Source organism: Physcomitrium patens, chromosome 13, assembly GCF_059467195.1.
Source record: "Physcomitrium patens ecotype Gransden chromosome 13, ASM5946719v1, whole genome shotgun sequence".
In the NCBI taxonomy this organism is placed as follows: Eukaryota; Viridiplantae; Streptophyta; class Bryopsida; order Funariales; family Funariaceae; genus Physcomitrium; species Physcomitrium patens.
The window spans coordinates 1,913,999-1,936,861 of NC_143422.1; the positions used below are offsets into that span (position 1 = coordinate 1,913,999).

The 22,863-nt window shown below is 33.9% G+C and overlaps 2 protein-coding genes, 1 long non-coding RNA gene and 1 pseudogene across 4 annotated transcripts; 2 read left to right on the forward strand and 2 right to left on the reverse strand.

The window, feature by feature from the left end:
• Positions 1–796: 796 nt before the first annotated feature.
• On the reverse strand, positions 797–2,073 carry LOC112290359 (uncharacterized). The gene is made up of 2 exons (XR_002972147.3): positions 1,728–2,073; positions 797–1,258 (listed from the first exon to the last, which is right to left on the reverse strand). It is a non-coding gene; the product is annotated as an uncharacterized LOC112290359 (long non-coding RNA).
• Positions 2,074–4,836: 2,763 nt separating this feature from the next.
• LOC149987896 (uncharacterized) lies at positions 4,837–6,470 on the reverse strand (annotated as a pseudogene).
• A 937-nt stretch (positions 6,471–7,407) lies between these two features.
• LOC112290684 (uncharacterized) lies at positions 7,408–9,420 on the forward strand. Of its 2 annotated transcripts, XM_073538287.2 has the most exons (3): positions 7,408–7,658; positions 8,857–8,951; positions 9,335–9,420. In XM_073538287.2, the coding sequence occupies exons 1-3, from the start codon at positions 7,423–7,425 to the stop codon at positions 9,337–9,339; spliced, it is 336 nt and encodes a 111-aa protein (XP_073394388.1). In that variant the 5' UTR covers positions 7,408–7,422; the 3' UTR covers positions 9,340–9,420. The 2 variants fall into 2 exon arrangements, with proteins under 2 accessions (XP_073394388.1, XP_090111286.1); XM_090255160.1 differs by having other exon boundaries at positions 8,857–9,350.
• LOC112290683 (uncharacterized) lies at positions 9,368–15,141 on the forward strand. The gene is given in 3 exon segments (XM_024537244.3): positions 9,368–11,068; positions 11,254–12,327; positions 12,581–15,141. Coding segments are annotated over 3 exon segments (3,024 nt in total). The 3' UTR covers positions 12,830–15,141.
• Positions 15,142–22,863: the final 7,722 nt, after the last annotated feature.

A 22,863-nucleotide genomic window follows, 5' to 3' on the forward strand; every position in this document is an offset into this window, starting at 1 on the left:
GTTTGTCTTAATCAGGATTTTACATCTGCATGTTTTATGATGTCGTGTTTCCCGCATGAGGTGTTTCCAATTTGGTGATTTATTAGGAACTATCCACAATTAAGGCCATATCTCTTAAAATGTCAAATTTACAATGAACTGATTGTACTTTTTTCTGAAGAGATTGAATGGATGCTTGAAGAACTTTAGTGTGGTTATTGGTGACATTAACTAATCCAAAATTAAGTTACAAAGAATTCAATACAAACAGAACATGAAAAATTATTACTTTAAATAGGAATGATAAATATATAGAATTATGAAGTGTTTTTCTACAATTTGTGAAAGATTCTTTCGTAAATGTTTGATTACACACTCACACATATATTTATGTATATATATATATATATATATATAGACAAAAATGAAACAAAAAAAAACTTAGAAATCTAGTGGGAAGCATACTGTACACATAGTTTTCTGGTTTAATCCAAAACTGTGCAGAAAACCTTCCATTCTATTGAGTGGGCACTGGCGGTTCATTGTCCTTCCAGTGTAAAGAAGAACATGGATGCAGCCATCAAGTTATACTCCAAAGACAATCTCTGGGAAAACCATGAGATAAAATTCCAGATGACAAAATTTGAATCAAGCTAGAGCACTCTGCACTAACCTTCTGAAGATGATACACCGATTCTCTATGCACACCGTGTGACTTGAAAACTTATCTACAAGGTTTCCATGAGGACACTACGCCGGCTCTACATACAAATGCAAGATATCGATTCGACGTTGAGGATTAGAAGCTAAATTTCACGGAGAAAACCCAAAAAAAAAAAGATCTATACAAAAATATGAAAATTGCTCCCATCACACAAACAATCCTGCAGGGACTCCTAAGTTACTAAGTCAACGTATTTCACAAGATCAAACAGTGATTGAACTATGCGAAGGAGGTGAAGCAGTAATGTGCCCTTTCGGAAAATATCATGTCCACCATCTGAAATCGTTGCCCCATACAATTGCTACGTCCGCGTGGTTCTTTCTGCTGTACCCGTTCCACCATCCCACCTGCTCCTCAACTGTCTGGAACAGTCTCCCTCCTTCCTCGTTTCCTCATCACCTCCACCCTCCCTCCCTCGGCCCGTCTCTTTCCCGAGGAAATACATTCATGAATTTTCTTGACATAGAGTGTATGGTACATGTCTGCCTCGTTAGGCAATGCAGGTCTTGCCAATAGCAAATCACAACGGCTTTTTTGTCCCGTAGGTGTTCATCTCTGCGTGCAAGTAAAAGACAATAGTATTGTAATATAATGCCTTCATTCTAAATAAATATCAGGATTTCAATAGCTTCTTCAAGAGAACTATGACGGGATGTCATTACGGAAAAGACGGGAGAGGTGGACTTCTTCAAGGCATTCCTAGTCGGATAGTATGCACAAATATCCACGCAGATGTGTGTTAAGAAGGTCCAGAAAGTACAGTGATCCATGAATCAGCAATTTCTGTGGCTGGAGGTAACAGCCAATGTAACCGCATCAATTGTTCTTCACCACAAATGACATAAACGTACAAGACTACGCACAAACCATCACGTTCGTCCTTGACCATTTCCCGCTAAAAATTCACAAATGCAAACAACGAACGCAGCAGAGAATCGAAGAAAGAGAAAATAGGATTTTCGTGATCACAATTCCAATCAGCCTTCAATCATCAACATTTCATTAACGAATGAGACAGCCATACCTGCTTTGTCTAGAACATTCCATTCATCATTCCTTCGTCACAATAAAACGGACTCCAGTCGCATCCATCCATCAGTCCTCCTCACCTCGATCAAGTTTCAAACCGCCTGAAGAATCCTTCAACACAATTAATTCAACAGCATTTCTCATTTACAGCACCAATTCCCACGCAGTGTACCTCTACTCGGGATGCCAGCTTCCCCCATTACATCCTTCGCCACCGTTTACCAGTGTAAACCATGGAAAAAATTCAAGTCCCTTCTCGTCGGCGCAGAGGAAAAGTCGCCACGGACCCGCAATAACAGAAATTCTAGGAAAGTCGGGTTAGGGTGAGCAGCCACATGGAGTGTTACCCGGAATGCGGTGATCAAATTTCCCAAGCATCAAAAGCTGCGAGGACCCGCCCTCAGTCGGCACCACCACACCAAGCCAAGTCAAGCCAAGTCAAGCCAAGTCAAGCCGAGCCAAGCAAATCCAAGCCAAACTTTCTTCACCTTCTTCTGCTGCTTCTGGCGATTGATGAATAGGATCAAAGATTCTAGAAGATCCGAAAACCCCAAATTAGGACCCCAATGCAACATTCCTTCCGCCCTTTCCCTTCAAAAACAGGCAATGATGACGTGGTCTCCCAGCATTGGGTAGGACCCATCGTGACAGCTGGATGCTGGCGTGTCGCTACTCAGCATGCCTCGTCATCGTCCACGTCTGCTATCCCGCCATAAAGTTGGGCACGGGGATAGGGATCATCGTCCTTGTCATGGTCATCTGGGATCATTCAGGGACTTCTTCGCAACAATAACTCTCTCTCCTCATCATCTTGTTATTATCTGATTCCTCTCTCAATACATATCAATCTATTGGTCTATATATTTATGCACACACACTCTCATACTATTAAAAAGTATAAATAAATAAAAAGAAATAACTTTTCGTTATTAAATAAATAAAAGAAAATACAAGTGATGCTTCTTTTTCATTTGGATATACTGTGGTGTGTTTATTCTTCTTCATCAATGGACATAAAAGATACATGCCCTAATGAAGGTGTATCAATCAATACAGACAAAATTGAATGTTGTAAAATTTCTCCTTGATAACAATTGAAAGCAACATATTCACTGATAACAATGTTTTTTCTCAGATTAATAAATTGATATGCTTTAGTTGTAGTAAGATGTATTTTGAATTTTAAGTTTAAATGTTGATACAATTGGAATTACTTCAAAATATGGTGGTGTATCAATATGATTTAATCATGATTTAATTTTCAATGTCAAATACTTGTTACTTATGTCTAAACATACAAGAAACAATATCAACTTTATATAAAAATTGCTAACAAAAAATACAAATAAGTTTTAAAACTTAAATTTGAAATATACACTCTTTTTTCTTTTTTCTTTTTTCTTTTTTTAAATACCATTTTTTTTCCTAAGATTATGAAACAAAAATTATTAATTATTTTGAAAATAAGAATAAAAACATAATAGAGAATATAAAAATGGTCTTCTTTTTGTTGAGAAAATACAAATATATATACTGTAGCCAAAGTTAAAACAATATTAATCTATATCTAAGAATGTATCCAGAGAAGAATGATGTAAATATTGATAAGAACCTACAATATGTATCTATATGTTCTATTACATTATTGATGTATTACAATTGAGGGATCACATTAACATCCAACAACAAGGGATGTTTGGCCCTTGAGAAGGTCAATGGTTAGTCTTATCACCCTTGTCCAGAATAATAATAATAGTATCTTCATGCTTTTTCCTTGATATGTAACTGAATTTACAAAAGAAAACATGTTTTTTCTCTAAATAAAATACTTACAAAACGAATTGTGCAAAGACAAAATATTTTTGGAATTATAGGAATCAAACAAAAGTTTCCTAAATTAGATAAATGTTATTTTAGTATTATTTGTAGAAAATTCTAGAATTACAAATAATAATAATAATAATAATAATAAATCATAGTCACATTCAGATTCCATTGGAAGTCTTGAAGTAAGTGGACACGTTACTGCCTGAATTGATTTGTATGTAGCTTTAATTTTTTTCATGATTCAGAACATAATTCATAGTAAACCATCGAGGTAATTCTGGCTTTGAAAGTTTTTGCTTTAGATTTTGTTCATTGCATGTGTAAGATTTCTTTGTTTACCCAGAATTACTAAATACCCAATTAATTGTTTTGGTAAATCAATTAATTTAGTAATCTGTTTAAGCAATGGTTCTTAAACAATTTTCAATCACGGTTTCATTCTCGACTACAAATTGGTCTCTTTACGGCAGGAACTTAGGTTTTGCTATTTTACTGAATTGGCTGTATGAATGAAAATGCCAGAACTAATTAATTGACTTGGTGACATTGATATGGGATCTTCTTTGTGGTTGAGTTCTACAGTAATATGGTTGAAGTTTTATGGATCTTTCATTACTTATAGCTATGTTGAGTTTTTAAACATTTGTAATGGTTGGCTGAATATGAGCAGCTTCATAGATGAAGGCTGGAACCCTGATGAGCATACAAAGCATCTACTAAATGGTTGTATTCAAAAGAATCAAACATCAAAAGGCAAGGTGGATTCCTCTAAGGTAAGTAAATGCATTGAGTATTGTATATGGTTCAAGGACTTGGTTTCAGATGTAGGAGGTGTTCTACATTAAGATTGGTTCATTTCTTTACTTTGGAGATATCTCTTAATCTATATTTTGGTAGTACATATATTGAAAAATTGGCTCAACTGTGGCTTTTGAAATTTCATGCACTATGGAAGCATCTGCTGGAAGAAGTTGAAGAAGTTTTTCCAACCGAAACAGTGGCATATCGGGACATATGCAATCAGTCATCCTCTAAGAGTACATTAGCTTTCCCTATTATTGTTGCTCTTTATAGAATTGTAATGCATATTATTATGTTCCTAGGCAGGTCTGCCATCCCTTTCAGTGGCTATGAGCTCAATATTCATATAATGTACATAGAAATCTTTTGTATAGTTTTGGTCCATGGTTGTATGTTGCTTATTCCAACACAGTGCTTATTTACTATTTCAGTTTTGAAATATATGGTTTGAGGTCAATTATGCATCTGATTAGATAGGTAAATAGTATGTCTTTTCAAGTAGTTATCAATCTACCTATTCCTTAATCATGATTGGAACTTTTAGTTTATATGGAGTCTAATTTATTAATTGTTTTATTATCATGCCCATTTCAGCGTAATGTACTTAGTTGGGATGATGGCATAAGAAATGGCATAAATACCTCATTTAACTAATCCCTGAACCCTCATACTCAGTTTTTTCCAATTTAAAGTCATGAAAGGTACATTGTGCCTAAGCACATCCATGTGAGTATCAAAATAGAATAAGCAATTGAAGAACTCTACATATTCAGAACCAACTATCATAGAAACAATTCTGAGTAGAATTTTGTTCAATTCAATTCAATATTTTAGAATTTCAATCAACCCTCAATCTGTTTTCTTGATAACAATGAAGTTGGTGGTTACCACTAACTTTAGTAGAGTTAGACTCCACTTAGCAGTTGCATGTTCACCTTCCTTAAACTATGCAATGTGAGCACACTGTCAACTTTATAAGAATGCCAACTGAGAGTTAAAGAAGCTGGAAATGGGCAAGTTCAGTTAGGAACCAATGTAACCTAATTGTTTCAAAATAACTGCAACTACTAAAATTACTAAAGATAGTATCAAGCCTGATCTTCTTAATAACCAATTCTTGGTGGATCGTGCTTGGTGGGTTGTCTTTTGGGCCTTTTCAGCCCATAGCATCTGCACAAATAACCCATCAATGTCATGAAGAGAAATCATGTAAATTGAACAGATCATTATACAATAGCCCAACATAATATATACTAGAGCAGCAAGCCTAACAGGCAATGAAAGAAAAGAACATACTTACGATTTGTTCAAGTGTCTCTGGGCTCAAACTGGCTTGCTGGGCTTGTGACTAAGTTTCATGCCAAGTTGCTCACTCATGCTGGTCATCATTTCAGGTGTCATTTCAGCCATCACCTGCAAAATGACACTTTATACTACCTACTACCATGTTTCCATACCATGGAGTACTAAAATTAATAAAAATACAAGAGCCAACCTTAATAAATAAGAAATTTTAGGGATATTAATAATAAAAAAAGCCCATGTGCGAAAATAATTAAGTAATAGGATCAAAGTGGGTCAGTATCAATCTTGTACTAGATCAACCAAACACACACCTGCTTCATTGCTGGGTCCTTCATCTGCTTCCTCATGTGTTCCTTCATTTCGGGACTAAAGTCTTCCATGCTAGGTATATTAGTACCAAGTGTCCGAACTCCAGATCTGAAGCTTGCATCTGGTGTGATTTGGAGTCCAGATGTGGCCTTGACTGAAGCATATTGAGATGTACTTGGAATTGCTGAAGATGTGTCTTGTGGTATTTGGAGAAGTGCCTCCGGGGCATTGGCATCTGGGGTGTACTGGCCAAATTCATCATTCTCTCCATGTCTTCAGGAGACAGCTGTTCCATCATATTTGTGGCAAATTTCACCATTTTAGGGGACATTTGACGGCTGCTCATTGCAGCAATTATGTCCTGATTCACTGTTGACAAAACTGAGTGCATGTTCCTGACCAGAAAATTGGCAAAACAATTGGCACACAAGTTACTTGTATGGATTACTTTTTTTAAACTAATAGCACACATTGATCTTTGTCAATTGACATGAATCAAAACAAGAAAAATCGTGCATCAGACAAAAATGGTGATTATAGCAAATGATCCTGCAGGTTGAACATACGTCAAAATAAAAACCATTAGGAACAGGGGGAGGGAGGGGATAGGACAAGGGAAAAGAAATAACTCATGTCAACATCTCAGGATTCTGCTTCAAAGCAGAAAGGGTATCACCAAAAGCAGCTGTGTTGGGAATTACCAGAACAGAGTTACTGGTAGCAGTAGACGCTTCACAATTTGGCATATTGGAATGTTCTTTTCTCGATCATCAGTACTTTCTAATGGCTGCGTGTCGTTTCCAGACATCGACTTCTCAGCTTCTTCATCATGCACTTCTTCGATGATAGGACCTGCAGAATGTCAAGTAGGAACCAAAAAAGATCTTTATAAGAGCCAGTAACTTCTACTGAGTAAAGCTAATGAAGACATGACAATAACTTTGCACAGGTAAAGTTTTCGATTAATCTATTATTTGCACACAACTTTCTCAACATTCATTGTTTGTACTATAAGTTAAAACTGTAGTGGCTATCGCAACTCCAACAATAACCATCCCTTATCAGTATTCCAAATAAAGTTCTTTACCATCAAGTAACAATTCTTTGTCCCCTCCTTGTGCATCAAGTGCTTTCTTTGCCACTCCGTTGAATAAATTTCATGTAAAAAACTCTCATCAATAATATTTCACAAAAAGATTTTTTTTGTGTTTGAAGCTGCATCAAAATATCCAAATTCGTGTCCAAAAGCACAACCAAACATTTTCAAGTTTGTTGATACCTTGATATTTGAATGCATGCATATCCGTAAACATTGGCTAAGAGGGAGCGAGTGAGGAAAGTCGAGGTGACGACTTTGTTGGGATGGGTGGAAATGCATCAATGCCATCATCAATCATTGGACTTGCTGGGCCTCCACACCTGGTCTTGCGGCTTTGACAGCTTCCAAGATGCCCCTCCTCCCTAACCCTAACCCTCCCTCCCCCCTAGCTAATCCTAACCCTGCTCTGCCCCTGCACTGCCGTGCCCTTCTCCTTCTTCATTCCTCTCGTGATTCTCGCCACTCGTTCTCTTCCCCATGCCTGCAATCTAACGAACGTATCGCTGCCATCTCCACCCCCACGTCACTTGCACTGCAACCTGCCCCTTCCCTCGCCTCCCGTTCCTCTGCCTGCCTGCCTCCCAGGTATGTGTGTATGCTCGTCTCATCCTTTCTTCTCTTCTCTTGCTCAATCGATCTTTGTTTCTGCACAGTGCTCCCTCCTCTCTCTAGTGCGGTGAACCGGATCTCACAATTCCCATCCGAACCTGCTCTCTCATATTCCTCGTCTGTTAACTCCTTAACACACCTCCACTTGCCTGATGTCATGGCGTTCTGGGGATCTCGTGGCAGCCTCGGGTTGGTGTGCCGCATGGTTCCCAACTTTGATTGTTCCCAAATCTTAGGTCCAACGTTGCAAATGCATATTCTTAGGTCGAGTTGAAACTTAAGTGACCGTAGGCTGATACGTTATAACATCAGCACTTCGTTTCTAGTTAGGAGGGTCTGCATGCAACATCGTTTTATTTTTAGCGAGTGTACTTTTTGTCGGTAACGAGGGTCTATCGATATGTACTGTGTCACTTTCGTTGCTGTGGGTAGCTACATGTCTGTCAACTACATACCTACCCAGCTTAAAAGCAGTCATAGATCATTTCAGGTCATCCCTGCATCATGTTATTTGGAAACGCAAACATGGATTATTTCTGCCGACAATCTACTTTCTGGTTTGAATCAATTTTAGGTTGTCTGAGTCATTGAAGTTCTGAGCTGGTGATATTCAATCTGAATCTTTTATGAGGTAGGAGCTCAATTCAGCAAGAACTGCTTATCGTGCTTGATATCCAGTTCAACTGGTGCACCCCCCCTCCCCATATTGATTGAAACAATTATGTAGTTTGTCTCGGATTGGACGAGAAAATCAAGTTAGTTAACCATTTACACCAAGAAATATCAAGCCTTCGTGGCTTCGTAATTCATTGGGTTGATAAACTGGTGCTTGAAAGAAACAATGACTGTACTGATTCCCGTTTCACATGGGTAGTTCCATAATCAGCATCTCGTCCGTAATGAAGATGTCATCGAGTGGTCGGAATCTGTACTCGGAAATTTCACGGATGGGTGGCTTCCAAAATTTGTTGCGTGTTTCAACCAGAGTGTTGTACTGTTAACTCTTCATTCACGCTCGTAGTTTCTCATCGATGATGTTGAGTTGCGCAATTGTCTTTTTTGAAAGATCATAACAATTGAGCACTATTACGGCGTCCGGTTTTACGGAGTTCCAGGAGTACGCAAGTGGAACTGATGTGAGTACGATTTTTTTAACCGGGAGCTTGTTTATCAGCAGATTTCCTCTTCCGCCATTGCATGTGCGGTATCCTATACGCGTACCGTCCACACCAGCGTCGACTGCTCCGTCTGGAGACACTTTCTTTTCAGGTGAATGTTGTGGGCGCTCACATGTTTCAAATGCTTATGCAGATGTATGAGATCATAGTGAAATGTGCCGAAGCTACTTGTACAAAACGCAGGATCTTGCATGTAATTTGGAATGGGTACGCCAATGCATTAGGAGACGTAGTGACATGATGGGCGTTATGGCAGTGAATTATAGGTTCTCTTCTGTGAGCACCTTGGTTACACTTAGGAATGCATCAGATAAGCATTCCTCTAAAGTCTCTAAAGCTGAAGAGGTATTGCTAGAATGATACATGTGTTGTGTAGGACAGAAGATGATATGCTTGGTGTAGCAATGTAGACAAGAGTGTGTAGAATAGCTAAGAAAGTAAATCTAATGTAAAATTGTGAACGTATGGGAACAGGTTGAATATTGGATAATTTGTGAGCAGGTGAGTATGGCATATGTTTTGGAGTTGATCAAGAAATATATTTTGGTGTTGAGGTCTGATCCATGTGTATGGAAGGAAAGATACTTAACTAGTATGAAACAGTCTAATGATTGTTTGCAAGATATTGACACAATATCAAACATGGAAGGTATTGGTGGAGATGTTTGGAGAGGATGTCAAGCCTATATTGTAGCATTGAAGGTTTTGTTGAAAAAAGAAGACATATTAAACAAAAACCAATGTACAATTTTATGCAAGAGGATTGAACATGTTATGAAGGTGTATGACTACTTGATGAGTTATAGCAATGATGGATTAAAATATGGGGATTTATTGAGGGAGTTGATGATTACATTGGATAAAGCTTATGTATTGGTGAAGAATTGTGGGAAAAAGAAATGGTGCAAAGCAGCAGTGATTCAATTGAAGAACAAAGAGACTTTTAGAGAACTACTTTTGGACTTGAAGTGTTGTTATAAAGTAGCAACTCATGTCCTTTTGAAGGACTTTGGTAAAATGTTTGAAGAGAAGGTTTTTGATACTATTCATGTTGCAACCTATGATGAAGTAGAAGGTGATGAAAGGTGTTTGTATGAAAGATTGATTCTTTTAAATGAAGAAGGAAATTTTGAAAATTGTGGATTGGCAAAGCATCTATTATTAAGGGTGAGAAACTTGCATTGCATAGAAGGTGGAGAATTGGATGATTTGAAATTATCATTAAATATGGAAACTGTTGATTTTATAAAACCTATAGGTGAAGGATCTTATGGAAAAGTGTATAAATCAAAGTGGTATGGTCTTTTGTGTGCAACCAAAAAGATGAACAATGTGTATGTGAATTCTTTTGTAAAAGAAGCAAACATCCTAGCTAATCTAAGCCATCCCAACTTGATATCATATTATTTTGCAATGAAAAGTATTACAAATGAATATAATGGATGTTCCTCATTTGAAATGAAGAATGATCATGTCTATTTGGGGATGGAATTGATGCAAACAAGTCTAACGCATATGTTGGAAACAAATGGAGGGACATCTGACATATTTTTAATTGATATCATGTATCAAATTGCGAGAGGGATGTCTTACTTACATGACATGCACATTGCACATCGTGATTTGAAGCCTGACTACATTTTGGTTAATGTTGTGGAGAAGAAAGTGATGAACAAGATTGTTCGATATGCTATTGTAAAAGTGATTGATTTTGGAATATCTAAGATTGAAGTTGGTAGCAATCCAGAAGCAATAGAGAATAATTATATTTATGGTAGTACTTCCTACATAGCTCCAGAGGTATTGAAGAAAAAATATGAAACGATGACAATGTGCCCTTTTGATGCTGATGTGTTTTCATTTGCAATGGTATGTTGTAAGATTCTTTCCAAAAGAGATCCATTTGATGATTGTAAGAGAACAGAGATATTAGAAAGAATAGAAAGAGGTGAAAGACCGGAATTACCTCCAAATTGCAATGAATTGACGGAGCTTATCAAAGAGTGTTAGAACTTAAATCCATTGCATCGACCAAAGTTTGCAAACATTTGTGAAAGACTTTTAATGTTGAAGAAAAAGATTATGAGTGGAGTTGTTGTAGTAGAAACAAAATATTATGGTATATCAAAGAATAATGGTTATGAAAATATAGAGTTACAACAATTATCCAAAAAAGTATTTGTTCCAAAACCAATTTTTTTAAATGAGGTAAGAATGTATTGAAGTGATTTGATTGTTTAGGGTTTTTATTTGTACTCAAAATTACATGATGTGATAATAGTGAGTTGTGGTAAAAGACTACTAGTTTAAAGTTCTAGATTAAAATGTAGTATTTGCTTTGTGAGTGTTTACTTTATTCTTTGTGTTGATTGTTTGTTTAATCCTTATTGTAGGTTGATATGGTTGAGGAAGAAGTGCTTGGTAGAAATCAATGCTTATTGCAAATATCAAATTTATGTATAAGCAAAGTGAAAGCATTGTGTCTTGTTGGAATGGGTGGAATAGGCAAGACTACAATAGCAAAGACAACATTGAATAATGTGAAGCATATGTATGATGCCTCATGCTTTATTGAGTGTGATGAAAGTACAAGTGATTGTTACCAAAGCCTGTGCCACATCTTAGAACAATTGAAAGTTGAAGCAAAACCAAAGGATTTGAAAGAATCACAAAAAATGTTGAAGTTGTTTTTGTCTAGAAAAAGAGTCATTATAGTCTTTGACAATGTAATAAATCAAAATCAAATTGAAGATGTTGTGCCTATGGATGATTTATTTTCAATGAGTGGTAGTACATTAATTGTCACAACTCAAAATGGGGAAGTTATGGAGCATTGTGGTATTGAACTATGTAAAATAAATATTGAAGAACTTGATGAAGAAACAAGATTGAGGTTGTTTATCACTCATTCTTGTGGACATGAAGGCAAATTGCCTAATGAACTTGTTGAAGTTGGCAAAAAGATTGTGAAAGCATGCAATGGCCTACCATTGAGTTTGAAAGTTATGGGTGCATATTTAAGAGATAAAAAGAGATTGAGATGTTGGGAGCGAGCTTTTCAAAGATTGAAGAGGGGAAGAGAGTTGGATGGAGATGAAAAGAATAGTGATTATAAGATTTGGAATATATTGAGAGTAAGTTTTGATAACTTGAGAGTTGAAGAGAAGAAAATGTTTTTGGATATATGTTGTTTTTTTAACAATGATGTGTTTTTGGAAGGCATGTTGAAAGAAAGAGCATTGCGAATATGGTCCAACATAGAAGAAAAAAGAGCAAAAGAAGATATGGAATATACATTAAATACATTGATTAACCAATCATTGATAAAAGTACACAAATATGGAGTTATAAGAGTGCATGATCAACTACGAGACATGGGTAGAAAGATTGTTGAAACAGAAATAGAATATACGAACACACGAATGTGGAATATGAATGAAGAGGTGTCTGATGGAATTAATGAAAAGGTATTGGACTTGACCATTATTCAAATAGCATGTATGGAAGTAATAATGATAAACAAGAATGAAGGTTTGAAGATTGGAGATGTAATATAATTGTATCATTTTGGTATTAATATGTGTTAGAAATGCATATTGATGTAACTTTCTTAGTTGATTTATTTAATTTGTATTGTATTGAAATTTATGTATATATGAAGTTGACTTTTGATGCAAAGAATCTAATTTTGTGGTGTCTTTGAATCATATTATGTCATAGTTGGAGGGATTGTGTTGCAACAATGTGAAGGGGTTTAAGTTTAGTGAAATGAAAAGTGCATGCTTTTCATCACTCCGATTATTAATTTGTAATGATTGTGATGTCACATCCAAAGATGATTTGGGAAGGTTTTTGAAGTTGACAACACATTTAGTCAACTTAAGATGTTTTGTACTAGTTTGCCCAAGATTGACATCATTGCCAAATGAATTGGGCAACCTCACATCTTTGACTACCATTGATATATAATGGTGCTCAAGCTTGACATCATTGCCAAATAAGTTGGGCAACCTTACATCTTTGACTACCTTATATTTAGAGTATTGCTCAAGCTTGACATCATTGCCAAATGAATTAGGCAACCTCACATCTTTGACTACCTTTGATTTAAGAGGGTGCTCAAGGTTTACATCATTGCCAAATGAATTGGGCAACCTCACATCTTTGACTACCTTAAATATGGAGTGGTGCTCAAGCTTGACATCATTGCCAAATGAATTGGGCAACCTCACATCTTTGACTACCTTATATTTAGAGTATTGCTCAAGCTTGACATCATTGCTAAATGAATTAGGCAACCTCACATCTTTGACTACTTTTGATTTAAGAGGGTGCTCAAGGTTGACATCATTGCCAAATGAATTGGGCAACCTCACATCTTTGACTACCTTAAATATGGAGTGGTGCTCAAGGTTGACATCATTGCCAAATGAATTGGGCAACCTCACATCTTTGACTACCTTAAATATGGAGTGGTGCTCAAGCTTGACATCATTGCCAAATGAATTGGGCAACCTCACATCTTTGACTACCTTAAATATGGAGTGGTGCTCAAGCTTGACATCATTGCCAAATGAATTGGGCAACCTCACATCTTTGTCTACCTTTGATTTAAGAGGGTGCTCAAGCTTGACATCATTGCCAAATGAATTGGGCAACCTCAATTCTTTGACTACTTCACACATGATTGGATGCTCAAGCTTGACATCATTGCCAAATGAATTGGACAACCTCACATCTTTGACTACCTTAAAATTGAATGGGTGCAAAAGCTTGACATCATTGCCAAATGAATTGGGCAACCTCCATCTTTGACTACCTTAAAATTGAATGGGTGCTCAAGCTTGACATCATTGCCAATTGAATTGGGCAACCTCACATCTTTGACTACCTTTGATATAAGAATGTGCTCAAGCTTGACATCATTGCCAAATGAATTGGGCAACCTCACATCTTTGACTAGCTTAAAAATGAATGGGTGCAAAAGCTTGACATCATTGCTAAATGAATTGGACAACCTCACATATTTGACTACCTTAAGTATGAATGGATGCTCAAGCTTGACATCATTGCTTAATGAATTAGGCAACCTCACATCTTTGACTACCTTGTATTTGAGATATTGCAAAAGTTTGACATCATTACCAAATAAATTAGACAACCTTACATGTTTGACTACCTTTGATATAAGAGGGTGCTTAAGCTTGACATCATTGTCAAAATGAATGGTCAATGCATTTTTAGAAAGATACTTTTTAAACAAGTAAAAAATCAATAGTTATTAAACTCACAAGTTAGTATAAAATATAAAATTAAATCTAGATAAGATATTTATAAAGACAAGAAGATTATTGTAAGCATACAAATAAAATATCTAATTTGTTTAATTTTTAAAGTGAATGATAAGTTTATGATTTGAAACTTATAATTTACAAGTTAGAATTATGTAAGTATTTCTAGTTTCTTGACACCTTTACTTTTTAATTTTAACATAATGTACCTTTCTATTTTTGAGGTTGATAAGTTTAGTAATATAAACACTTTCTTACATAATATCCTAGTTTGGAGGATATAATTGCTTTGACTTTGGTTTTAGGATTTTAACTTTTGGTATGTTAAATTTAAAAATTTAGAATTTAAGATTATATGGATGTAATTAATTTTATTGACATCTTTATTTCAAAATTTCTACTTGTTCTATTATGAGTTCTACCATTATTGAATATTTTTGATATTAGTAATTACTTAAAATTGACATAATTATCAAAAGAATTGGTTAATTTTACAACTTTGAGTATCTTGAATATGAGAGATTGTTCAAACTTGATAGCATTGCCAAAGTAATTGGGTAATCTTACATCTTGAAATATTTGTAGTTTGTAGAGTTGCTCAAGCTTGGCATTATTGTTAAAAGAGTTGACTACTTTTGGTATTAGTAATTACTCACAATTGACATCATTTCTAGAAGAATTGGATATGTTCAATTTTTTGATTAATTTTTAAATGAGGAGATATTCAAGCTTGACATCATAGCCAAATGAATTGATCAACTTCATATTGTTGACCACCTTTGATAGAAGAAATTGATCAAATTTATCTTTTCTTTGCTATAGAGAGAGGAAGAAGCATTGCCTTATGTAGCATGGTATATGTCTTATATAATGAATGCTTAGAGCATTTTTTGAATTGTTTATGAAGGTTTTAACAATCTTAAAGTTAAGCTTGATAAAATCACAATACTTGTGTATATTGTTTTGGATATGGATAAAATAACTTTATTTTTGAAACATTTCTTATGCATGTAATTTTTTTTCCTTCAACAAATTTATTATAAATAATTAAATTCTATGAATCTAATTATTACTAAAGCATATTTTTTCATACAACATTCAATAAACTAGTAGAATTGTATAAATATGTTCCAAAATAAATTTTGTGGTTCTTAGATTTCTTTTATGACTAAAAAATGATTAAAATGTGATTTAAGAAAAAAAACCTAAAAATTGCATTACCACTTTGGATAAAAATATTATTTTGAGTAGTTATTTTTATATAAAATAGTATAATATGAAGATAATCTGTAATTTATAAAACTTTTTTTTCAAAATCTTATAAGAGTTATTTTAAAAACATATAGGAGTTTATGGTAAAGAATGAATTTCTTAAACTTTTTGCAAGTATAAATTTAAAATATTTCCTAATTAATACCTAGTAGTATTTTATAAATTAATTTTAAATTATCCACATTTATGTATGAAGTGAAAGAAAATAAAATTTGATTTTACATTTAATTATAATAGGCCACATTCTAAACAATCCTTGACTTTTTGTTAAAATTTTATATTGCTTCTTTCAATTATAGTTCTTATATTTAGAGGAAAGAAAAAAAGAAAAAAGAGAAAAAAAAAGAAGAAGAAAGATAATTACAAAACCATTTAATTAATCAACTATACATTATAAAAAAATTCTATGTGTGTATCCAAATTAAATTAAACAACTTCAAGGCAAAAACCATAAAACATATTAGCACATTCAATGCATAACAACTTGGATGCACCATCAAAGATACACAATTGCAAAATTTTGAAGTATCTTCTCAAAAGAAATATTAGTCTACTGATTCCAATTTATATTTCATGTCATGAATATATTGAAGCAAAAAAGTAAGTGGGAGCCGGACTGGTAGGCATAGTTGCTAATAATAAAGTAAAGATTTTTATTCATCAAGTGCATTGATATCCTTGAAGAGGCAGCTCTATAATAATAAGTACGACATTCTTGTATGAATATGAAGAATTAGACAAAATTAGAGATAAAATAAGGTCGTGGACAACCTCCTCAAAGTCCATTGAACATGGTATTCGATCAATAGGATGAAGTTCTCCATTCCTTGCCTTCATCCGACTATGCCTTACTTTCATCCCTCCCAATTAGCCTCCTATTAGTTTAGATTTTCATCCTTAGGCTTCTTCTTTCTCGCAAGGCTTCATACTAAATATTTAGGTCTTATTTTATTTTATTTTATTTTTGCCAAAATCAAAATAAGTAAAGGAAGAAATTAAAGTTTCTTATACCAAGTCCTTTCAATTTAATCTACTATCCACTATAACTCACATCTAGATTTATTAATATATACTATGTTTTAACTAATTTTTACATACTATAAGCATTTACAGTACGACACCATTTTTTATGTAGTTCGGAGAAATATCCTTTCTATTGAAAGATCCTCTTAGAGGCAAAAATTGGAGGGGAGTTCCATTGGTCGGGCTAATTCGGGATCCAAGGTCGAAGAATATTAGACCACATGGGGAAAATTCAAGAAAAAGAGGAATATAGGATTTTTGGGAGATCAAGGATTTTTTTTGGGGAGGGGGGGAGTTGGAGAGCTAGCTTAAAACACCTTCGAAAGGTATAAGACTAGGAGGATATTTTTTTATAAGATTTTAGAAAAGATTTGGCAATCATTGCTCAAGGTCAGTGTTTGTATTGGTGATTTGGATTTTTTTTCAATAAAGTAAGGACTAGTACTCTTGACTATTTTGTAAAATTGACAAAAACATCTGTGGTTGAAATTTTAGAGATGTCTAGATGGTTGAGTATGCCAAGTGCATGAATAATTTGTATTAATCTAACGATATGGATAGAGTATATTTGATCATTAGTGTAAAGAGGTATTAAAAGTTGGCAGATTGGAGTTGTTTAGGGTTTCTGCAATATCTGGAGATCTATCAGCTAGAATAAGGAGAATTTTAGCATAGTAAGTTGAGGACTTAAAGGTAGGACTGCACATAAAGTTGAATGAGAATTAACGATTAGAGAAGGAGAAATTACAATTCAAAGGTTGTCATTAACTTACTAGGCGGCGATCAAGGGACATCAATGTGGATTTACAGTATTTTCTTGAAATTTGGAAGTTGGATTGGTTTGAAAATTTTTAAGCATTTAGAAGACTTGCAAAGATATTAGTCAAAGAAGTTTACAACAATCAAATGGTCAGATTGGAAATTCTAGCTTTCCAAAGCTCGCTATCTAGGATTAGGATTAAAAAAAAGAATAAAAAAAAGAAAATAATACTAAAAAAATAAAATAAAATAAAATAAAACTTACAAATAACAAAAGAATTTGTGCTTGTAATATCTTAAAGTTATTAAAAATAGTGTTTCTAGGTACTTTGTATTGGAATTAAGTTTTTACATTGAAATCCAAAATAGTTTGTATTTGGATGGTTGAAACCTATTAGACTACTTAGATACTTGCAAAACATTATTTTATCTTCCACAGCCAGATGCCCGATACTTTCTCAAGCAAGATAGTATGTAATACGACAATGGTGTCATGTTGTAACACGACTATATGGTAAAAATATAAATGAAAAAGATTTTATTAACATTTAGTCATTGTGAATGTTAGAAACAATGGCCAATTCCAGTGCCAATATTCAAGGGCCAATAAATATCATCCCATTGCAAGCTATACCACTGTACATGACATCAACAATATGCTCCATCACCGTCATCAAACTAAGTACCCTCCATACCAATGGGACAACCAGGATCATTTTCTAACCCTATATGCAACAAGCCTAGTAGGTATATATCGGTGGAGACACCCAATATGGCTGATGGGGGTACAGGAAGACCACTTCGTTGTTCCGTTGCAAACAGATTGGTCATTATGCTAGTGAATGTCCCAATCCTAGAGCTAGTGACAATTACACACCAGCATGTGGGAATTATTAGTAAACAGGGCATACTTATCGATAATATAATGCTCTGTTTAATTTCAATAATTGGGATTAGTAGATATAAAGCTAAGAAAAAATTGAGGAGATAAATCGAGGTCTTCAAGATTCTCCAATAAATCGGATGGAATGTGTCCAAGCTGTTCTTACCAGGAGTCGATAAAAGTAGAAAGGACCAATTCAACATTCGGGTCAGCCTGATGGAAAGGGCTAATTTGATCCAATTACAGAGAATATCCAGTCCAGGTCCTATTACGGGCCTCTTACCCAGTATGAGATCTGACTCAGTTGAGCAATCCAATGAGGTTCCGATTATGTAGGCTTCGATTTTATTTCATGCTATTCCGTTTTCTATGCCGTTTTGGAAAAACGTCTTTTTGATGAAAAGATCCTCTTAGAGGGAGAAATTCCATGGAAGCGCAGTTTGCTATTCTAATTCGGGAGTTTAGGGCGGAAGAATAGGAGCCTCATAGAGTTAAAAGAAAGGATAGGATCAAGAAGAAGACATTCAAAGATTGGAATTTTGGGATCGAAGAGCAAGCTTCAAGCTCCTTCGAAAGGTGTAGAATTAGATTTCATAGGATTTAGGAGGACTTTGCAATCATTGCTCAAAGTTAGTATTTGTATTGGTGAATTAGATTTTTGCAATAAAGTAAAGGCTAGTACTCTTGACTATTTTGTACAATTAGAGAGACATCTGTAGTTAAAATTTTAGAGGTGTCTAGATGGTTGAGTATACCAAGTGCATGCAAGAATTTGTGTTGATCTAATAGTACAGATAGAGGATATTTGATCATTAGTATAAAGAGGTATCAAAAGTTAGCATATTGAGGTTGTTTAGGATTTTTGTAATATCTGGAGATCTACCAACTAGAATAAGGTGAATTTTAACGCGATAAGTCAAGGACTTAAAAACGGAGCTACACACAAAGTTGAGTGAGAATTAACGGTTAGAAAAGGAAAAATTACAAGTTCAAGTTTGTCAACAACTTTTTAGGCAATCGTCAAGGAACATTAGTACGGATTTATGGCATTTTTTTGCAATCTATAAGTTGGATTGGATTAAACTTCTTCAGCATTTAGAAGACTTGTAAAGACACTAGTGGTAGAAGTTTTACAACAATCGGAAGATCAGATTGAGAATTATAGCTTGTGGATGCTCACTGTCCAAGGTTAGGATTTAAAAAAAGTAAAATAAAATAAAATAATAAATAAAGAAATAAAGAAATAAAGAAATAAAGAAATAAAAAATAAAAAATAAAAAATAAAAAATAAAAATAAAAATAATAAATAACAAATAACAAAAGAAATTATGCTTATAATATCTAGAAGCTATTAAAAATAGTGTTTCTAAGTACTTTGTATTGGGATTAAGCTTTTACATTGAAATCCGAATTAGTTTGTATTTAGATGGTTGAAACCCACTAGACTACTTGGGTACTTGCAAATTATTATTTTATCTTCTACAACCAGACGCTCGGTGCATTCTTAAGCTAGATAACACGTAATACGATAATAATCTCCTAGCATTCCAAGATCCATGCTTCCAATGATGATGTATTTTCATCCTCACTAGTATATCTTTTCCTCATCAGTATGATCGTTCTTCATTGAAAGTGACAAATGTATAATCTCCTAAAATTCTTGAGTACTCAAAGTTACTAGCAAGATGACTAGCATTAGCGATGCTTGTGAAAAATTATTGTCATCTACTTAGTTGTTGGGCATAATATTCAAGGCCCTTCAATAATTTACATCTATAAGATTGTGTAGGAGTTATTATTGAGGAAAAGAACATCGAAACAACAACATATCTATACTAATTGAGGAGTTTGTGAAGAGCATGTTGGCTTTAGGAATTTTACATTCTTATTTTTTGTGGCAGCAATTCCTAATTTTGTTCTTTAATTCGATTCATGCACATGTTGAAAAAGTATAGCCATAGGATTTGTGACATCAAAACTATTGGCTCAATTTTTTGTTACCTTGTAATTTGTGTTGTTAGCAACCAATGCTGTTCGATATTCAGAGGATCTATATATTTCAGCAATAGAAGTACTAATGTGAGATGTGATGTATGGAAAGGACCATAGTAGAAGATTCCAAGTTTGAGATGGCAACGCAAACGAGCATGCAATATATGTATTGATGGATTTGACAGTCTAGTTGTAATGATGTGATGTTGCATTGTAGTAGTAGTTCTTACTTCATATTTCTTCAGATGCTCTTTGGTATGCTATTAGTTGACCTTAGATTTAGATCTATGTTGGTGTATCTAATAGTAATTGTAGCCATCTTAGATATTGCTGGATTATTGTTTCTTTGATCGATCAATCTGCATAAGATGGTTAGATTTCAAATCCAATTGATTTCCATATACATTGTTGCCGATTCTCCCCAGTCATTAGTATTTTACATCGTAATTCTGCTGATCAGTAGGATTGGTGAGTCGTCGAAGAGAGTACTTTTTAATCTTGTGCTATATGTGACTTGTACTGCCAACTCTACTGATGTAATAAAACCATGTTGTTCACATGGAGTGTCAGCTCGATTAAATACACTACTATTTCAACGAATTATTATTATGTTACACCTTTGAAAAATCTTTTACACTTTTTTAGATTAGTATTATTCTTGGAGTTGTTGGATTATTAAAGACCATCTATCAGCAAAGTATTTTCTTTATGCATGGAGGCGATTCTTATCATTACTTTATGAAGTTGGAAATAGAAATAAAAGATAAATGTAAAAAAGTTGCAAGACAGTTTGGTAAGAACAAAGATAAATTAGAAAGATTTATGATTGATATCATGAAACAATTCCTGTAGATGAATTATAGGCATTTAAATGCAACTAGATTTTGTATGTTGCCAAAAGATTGTGTGAGAAGAACCATTTGATGTAGATATTTTTGTATTAAATGACTTGAGTAATTACAAGTAAATGATGAATAATCTAATGTAGTTGCTTTGCTGCAACCAAACAATGCGAAATTAGGTCTAATCTCAGTTGAACTTCAGATATTCTGGTTATATTGGAGGATATATCATATAGCATATTTGTTGTGGAATTATATTAGAGTGCAGTATAAATCAAATGCAATGATTCTTATGCTCATCATGGCTGATTTATTTGTGTAAGTTTTAGAATTTTCGTATACAACCTATTGTACTCGTTTTGGAGATACAATTTGAGATTTTTATTGAACATACATACGAACTATTTTACATATTGATCATATTTTTATTGAACATACATAGAACTATTTTACATGACAACTTGGAGATTGCATCAATTAAATTTACAAAAAATATGATGTCTTTCATAACTGGGATCATATTTTCAGGTGTTGGAACCTATTTTTGTTTTGCTACTTTTGATTTTTTTTTTAGACGATTTCTAACAAAATTAAAGTTTTGTTATTAATTGTCATAGTTAATTATCGATAATAGCTACAAACTTGTTAGTATTAAAATTACGATGGAGCCTAAAAGACGTGCACAACAAATTTATATACTTCAACTGTATTCTCCTTCTTTGTTGGTAAGTCATCTTCGTGGTCAAATTTTTATATTTTACTTAAGCCTCATTGGATATTACCTACTGCCAATTATCAATTGAATGGTTAGATTATAATGACAAAGCTTCAAAGTACAGAATAGAATTTTCTAACTTTGTTGATCTTATATCTGCATTGAGAGTGATTGCCTTTTGATAATATAATACAATCCATAAAATTAACACAATAATTATTTTTTTTTGTCTAAAACCTGAATTTTATTCTAATCGTGGAATGAGTTGATAGACTTGTAAATATTGTCGGATTATGTAAGGTGCAATCAGTGGTAGAACTGATATTGCCAGGGGGGATTTGTACTTTAACAATCATTATTTTATTGCAATTGAAGGATGTTTATATCTTAGTTAGAGAATATTTGTCTTGTAGATTCATTATTTCAGAGCATAGATATCAGTAAGTAAATTAGTATGTTCATACTCAATATGATTTGAGAAAAAAATACAAGTGGCATATAAACATTATTGTTGCTGCGTTTCACTTATTGAACTTATGTCTCCTTTTGAGCTTTATTCAAATAAAATCTACATGGCTTTTTAGATGAAGAATCTTGTTTTATTGATTAGTCTATCTTTATGGTATATATTGTGTCATATGATCTGTTCATGATGATTAGTAGATTGCATGATTTTCATAAAATACATGATTATTGTTCATTTATCTTTTGTTTTTATTAGTGCAAATGTAATATAGATACACAAAATATAGCATAGGATGATGCTTGTTGAGTACCTAAAGGGAAGACAAAAATAATGCCAAAGCCATATCCTTTGATAATGGATATAAGTTAGTCTTTGATCAATTAGAGATTTTTAAAATGATTAGATGTCCAGCAATAAGCTTGACTTAGCAAGGAGCATTCAATGAAGTGCAAATAGTATCATCTTTATTACCAAAAATGAACTAATTATCATATGAATAATATAGGAGTTTCAAAAGTATGTACTCTTGATTAAGGTTATATCAACAATACAAATATTTTGACATGCCTTGCAGTTTTTTGCATGCTAAGATATTTAACTCCCTAAGAAATTTTTCTATTTGTGAGTTGCAAAAGGGACTGAGCAATCTTCTTGGCATTAAGACATATGACTTATTTGAACATATTTTTTATTTGCGTATTTTACTAATATTTATGATAAAGATTACATATAGGTTTACCAAGTTGAATGCATTACCAAA